This window comes from Caretta caretta, chromosome 20, assembly GCF_965140235.1.
Source record: "Caretta caretta isolate rCarCar2 chromosome 20, rCarCar1.hap1, whole genome shotgun sequence".
NCBI classification, from domain to species: Eukaryota; Metazoa; Chordata; order Testudines; family Cheloniidae; genus Caretta; species Caretta caretta.
The window spans coordinates 24,255,263-24,260,595 of NC_134225.1; the positions used below are offsets into that span (position 1 = coordinate 24,255,263).

Sequence of the window (5,333 nt, forward strand, 5' to 3'; positions counted from 1 at the left end):
CTAGATTTTCCTGCTAAGACTAAGGGAACACATTTTTCCATGGACAAAGCTGTGTCTGCAGTGGGTTTTAATATAGTGCTCAGGTGTGTGCTTTTTCCCCACACCCTGACCAGCCTGGCTATGTCAGCTTAACTTTTAAGCGTAGATCAGGCCTTAGGATCTTTGGTTCCTGTTGACATTCCCATTCACCAGCAGATGCTGTTGTCTCCAAAAGTTATGAAAGTAAATGTACTCTGATTTTGTTAATTGAGAGTAGGGAAAAATCCCATTGTGTAAAACAATATAGCTCAACTTCTTGGTTAGAATTTTGAGAATCTTAATTATTTATTTCAGACTCACCTCCTCTCCAAGATCTCCATCCCAGAAAATCAAGTGGTTATAATTAACCCCTCACTACCTGTAGAAGAGGCTGCTTCAGACTATGCTGAGAAGTTAAAAGAGGTTCAGTGGAAAGTTTTTGTTTTGTATATCCAACTTCTTCAAGTAGGAGTGAAAGTCACTAATTTACTAAATAAGTTCCCCAGCTGTGTTACCAATAACTCTTGCTGGTATTCAAACAGAGAATTTTAAACAATTTTCTTTTTATTGCTAATGTTACTTGCTTTCTTCCTGCACTTCAGTTAGCTAGGAGAATTAATTCAGACTAGTTTTCACGTATTAACATGAAGTTTTTGTTTCTAAATTGGCAACGCTGGAGGGGAATGTTAATGTTCCTCACACACCCAGGAATGTGCTACTTAAAATGCAGAAAAGTCAGTAAAATGTTTGTTAATCATAGAATCTGTAAAACCTTTATTTTTTGCGAGTACAAAACCTAAATTCAGTCCTATTGTCCAAAATTATCTTTCTGTAATAATCCTTGTGCTCCAAAGTGATGGACTGCTTATAATCTTCCCAAAAGTCCCCACATAATACTGTTGGAACAAACTTATACAAGTTTCAGAGTGGTAGCTGTGTTAGTCTGTATCAGCAAAAACAAAAGGAGTCCTTGTGGCACCTTAGAGACTAACAAACACCTAGTGTGAGGTCAGTCTAAGAGATGATTCAATTGACAGCAGGATATCCAGGGAGGAAAAATAACTTTTGAAGTGGTAATGAGAGTGGCCCATTTCAGACAGTTGACAAGAAGGTGTGAGTAACAGTAGGGGGAAATTAGGTTTAGGTTTTGTAGTGACCCAACCACTCCCAGTCTTTATTCAGGCCTAATCTGATGGTGTCCAGTTTGCAAATTAATTCCAGTTCTGCAGTTTCATGTTGGAGTCTGTTTCTGAAGGTTTTTTGTTGAAGAATTGCCACTTTCAGGTCTGTTATTGAATGATCAGGGAGATTGAAGTGTTCTCCTATTGGTTTTTGAATGTTATGATTCCTGATGTCAGATTTGTGTCCATTTATTCTTTTGCACAGAGACTGTCCAGTTTGGTCAATGTACATGGCAGAGGGGCATTGCTGGCACATGATGGCATATATCACATTGGTAGATGTGCAGGTGAACGAGCCTCTGATAGTGTGGCTGATGTGGTTAGGTCCTATGATGGGTTTCAGAGTAACAGCCGTGTTCGTCTGTATTCGCAAAAAGAAAAGGAGTACTTGTGGCACCTTAGAGACTAACCAATTTATTTGAGCATGAGCTTTCATGAGCTACAGCTCACTTCATCAGATGCATACCGTGGAAACTGCAGCAGATATTATATACACACAGAGATCATGAAACAATACCTCCTCCCACCCCACTGTCCTGCTGGTAATAGCTTATCTAAAGTGATCATCAAGTTGGGCCATTTCCAGCACAAATCCAGGTTTTCTCACCCTCCACCCCCCTACACACAAACTCACTCTCCTGCTGGTAATAGCCCATCCAAAGTGACAACTCTCTTCACAATGTGCATGATAATCAAGGTGGGCCATGGTGTCCCTTGAATAGATATGTGGACAGAGTTGGCATCGTGGTTTGTTGCAGGGTTTGGTTCCTGGGTTGGTGTTTTTGCTTTGTGATGTGTGGTTGCTGGAGAGTATTTGCTTCAGGTTGGGGGGCTGTTTGTAAGCGAGGACTGGCTTGTCCCTCAAGGTCTGTGAGAGTGAAGGATCGTCCTTCAGGATAGGCTGTAGATCCCTGATGATGCACTGGAGAGGTTTTAGTTGGTGGCTGTAGGTGACGGCTAGTGGCCTTCTGAATAAAGACTGGGAGTGGTGGGTCATGACAAAACCTAAACCTAATTTCCCCAATACTAATTTCCACCTACTACTCACACCTTCTTGTCAACTGTCTGAAATGGGCCACTGCCATTACCACTTCAAAAGTTATTTTTCCACCCTTGGTATCCTGCTATCAATTGAATTATCTTGTTAGACTGAACTCACACTTGGTAAGGCAAATCACATCTTTTAATGTATTTATACCTGCTCCTGTATTTTCCACTCCATGCATCTGATGAAGTGGGTTCTAGCCCACGAGAGCTTATACCCAAATAAATTTGTTAGTCTCAAAGGTGCCACAAGGACTCCTCATTTTTTTAATTTAACAAGATCACTCCTGAGTTGACCAAGATGTTGAATTCCCAAAAGAAACTGGGGAGGCCATCTTGGGAACCCAGGAATTGGTGTCCACTTGCATAGACTGGAATGCTGATAAGATTAAAGAAATTTAAGTTGTTCATTTTTATGTTCTATATGATTTTTTTTAAAAATATCTCTGTGGATGAGATGTGTTTACTGTGGTGTATATGTGGTGCTTGTACTCAGGGAGGGGACTCTTTAGCTGGTGAAGATGGTGTGTGTTAGTGGGGAGACTTTCTAGTGGAATGTGTATGCTGTTTTTAAACTAATGATGTATAATGTGTTTGGTTGCTAAATCAAAGGTGTACAACCTACTGCTGAACTTCTGCCATTGTAACCCAGCTGCATTCTGTGACAGTGTGTTCAGTTGTGAGATGCCAGAAAGCTGTATATGTGAACAGAAATTCATTGCAGCGTATGAGCGCCCTGTGTTCAGCAGCTGTACACCCTTATTCCTGATGTGATTTATACTTTTGCAGTGATATCTCCTTTTTCTGTTCAGTGTCCTAATTTATGCTTTCCTCTGTCTGGGTTTTTGTTCCTTCTTGCAGGCTTTTCAAGGTGAAAACATGCCTGTCTTTGATCTGCTGATTTTGGGAATAGGGCCAGATGGTCACACCTGCTCCCTATTTCCAGACCATCCCCTTCTGCAGGTGATTTTACAGACCCAGGGAGTGGATACTGTATACTGGGATAAGAATGTGCATTTTGTTCACAACTGTGACAGGGCTTTTTTTCCATTCTAGTTTGTCTCTAGGTGGTAAGTCTGAGTGCATGCGTGTGTGGTTGTTTTAAGAGTTTGATGAACAGCTCTGAGTTATGGCATTAGAACTTGGCAGTTGCCAGTATTTGGAATGTGATTTTTAAAAAAGGAAAGTGGGAACAAGAGGAAAAGCAGATGGACTTTGACTCTTTCCTCTTCACTTAGCCCTGATCCTGCAATCTGATTCATATGGGTGTAACCCTGTGCCCATATGGAGCCCTGTTGACTTCAGTGGAGCTATACATGGATGCATGAGTCTGCCTAGAAAACTTTAATGTTGATTAATGCTGACCAGGATCTGAGGCCTGATAATGATCTTTGGTCTCCTTTTACTGGCTGCTTAGTCATAGTCAAATAGCACAAGCTTGAGTTTGGTGAGGCTGTCCTTTGCTTTGACTCCTATCTCTGCACTATTCTGATCAATTTTCACACTTCGGCTTTATTTTTCATGGCAGGAAAAAGAGAAGATAGTTGCCTCTATTAGTGATTCTCCGAAGCCACCACCTGAGCGGATAACTCTAACATTGCCTGTTCTGAATGCAGCACGGACTGTTGTGTTCGTTGCTACAGGGGAAAGTAAAGCTGCCATCTTAAAGGTAAGGTTTAAAAATGAAGAAAATTGTTGATTGATGAAAACCCAAAATTTAACAAAAACAATCCATCCATTTAGTTAAAGCCATTTCCCACTGAAAAAACATTATGATGGAAAATTTTTGGCCAGTTCTAGAGAGTTTGTTTGGCATGGTGAACGCTTCCATGACTGTCTCATTGCACTATGATCTCCCTGGATTAGTGGGACTGGCAGTGCTAATGCCCTGTTTCTTTGCACAGCGTATTTTGGAAGGCGATGAGGAGAACCCTCTCCCTGCTGCTCTTGTCCAGCCTCATACTGGGAAGCTGCACTGGTTTCTGGATGAGTCTGCAGCCAGGGAGTTGACTGTTCCCTTTGAGAAGCACTCTATCTTGTAGAACCAAATACTTGGCTGGATTTCAGGGTGGCGATTCAGGAGCACTGGCTGCAGTTCCTGCATCGAGCCAGCTCTACAACATTCCAGATTGAGGACTCTGGTCATAGTACTTGAATGTGGCACTAAACTAACACTGTCTTTTGTTTCTCTTTTTTTAAGCAAGTGGTACTTTGTGGAGCACTGTAATAATCAGTGGTCGGGGAGGGGAGCTATAAGACTCTCAAAGCTGGTCTCTAGCTGCAAATGGAAATGTTGGAGATTGCAGAGGTGGACAGTATGATGCAGTCTGTCTTGTGAATGGTTAATGTGGTGTAAAGTGAATGCACAATATTAAAGATGTACATTTCAGTTTTTTGGCTCTTGCTTGTTTTATCTTCAGGTAGTACTTCTTGCTTAAATATCAACTAAAGGCATGATCTTTCAGTCCTTATTCTTGTGAGGAGAGGCTGCAGGAACAGCCTTGTGATTTGGGAAACCCTTGACTCTATTTATACTCCTTTAGGGGAAGTGATGCAGGTAAGGAGATGAAGTCAGAGGTCTGCTAACAAATGTTTCCTTGGAAATACTCCAAACAACTTTGGAGTCAGGATTAATTTTTGTTTCACTTGACAGTTTTGTGGACCCTTTTCAGGATTTGTTCTCTCTCCACTGTTATCTTTTCATTGTCCAGTGGACCTGGTCCATCATAGAACATGGACATCAGTACTACTTGCATGTTTTTGGCCCCTGGTTACACTGTTTGTGAATGGATTCTCTGTGGAGAGGTTCTCTCCTCAGGTTTGCGCTGGCTACTGGCCAGAGTTACCCTGTTTGATTGGTTCCATTATGTTGTGCATAAATCTGGGTGCTACAGGATCGTATATGTTGAAGATCCTCATAGATGCACTTTGTGTTAGTGAGATATGAGAGAACCATACATTTTAGCTTCTTGTCATCTTGCATTTCAGTCAGTCATGGCCTTGTGTCCTTCTGTTCGTCTGTGACTATTTCCGCTGATGTCAGCATTAAATTCTCAGGAACATACTCCTAGGACTGCAGTCAGTCCAGGA

The 5,333-nt window shown here is 41.6% G+C and overlaps 1 protein-coding gene across 1 annotated transcript in view; it reads left to right on the top strand.

Annotated features, from left to right (window-relative positions):
• PGLS (6-phosphogluconolactonase) overlaps window positions 1–4,632 on the top strand; it is a 5,281-nt gene extending 649 nt beyond the window's left edge. The window contains exons 2-5 of the mRNA XM_048832060.2: window positions 334–441; window positions 3,105–3,206; window positions 3,772–3,912; window positions 4,148–4,632. Coding sequence (XP_048688017.1) covers window positions 334–441; window positions 3,105–3,206; window positions 3,772–3,912; window positions 4,148–4,285 — 489 coding nt within the window. The 3' untranslated portion in view covers window positions 4,286–4,632. The remainder of the gene's footprint in view (window positions 1–333; window positions 442–3,104; window positions 3,207–3,771; window positions 3,913–4,147) is intronic.
• Window positions 4,633–5,333: the final 701 nt, after the last annotated feature.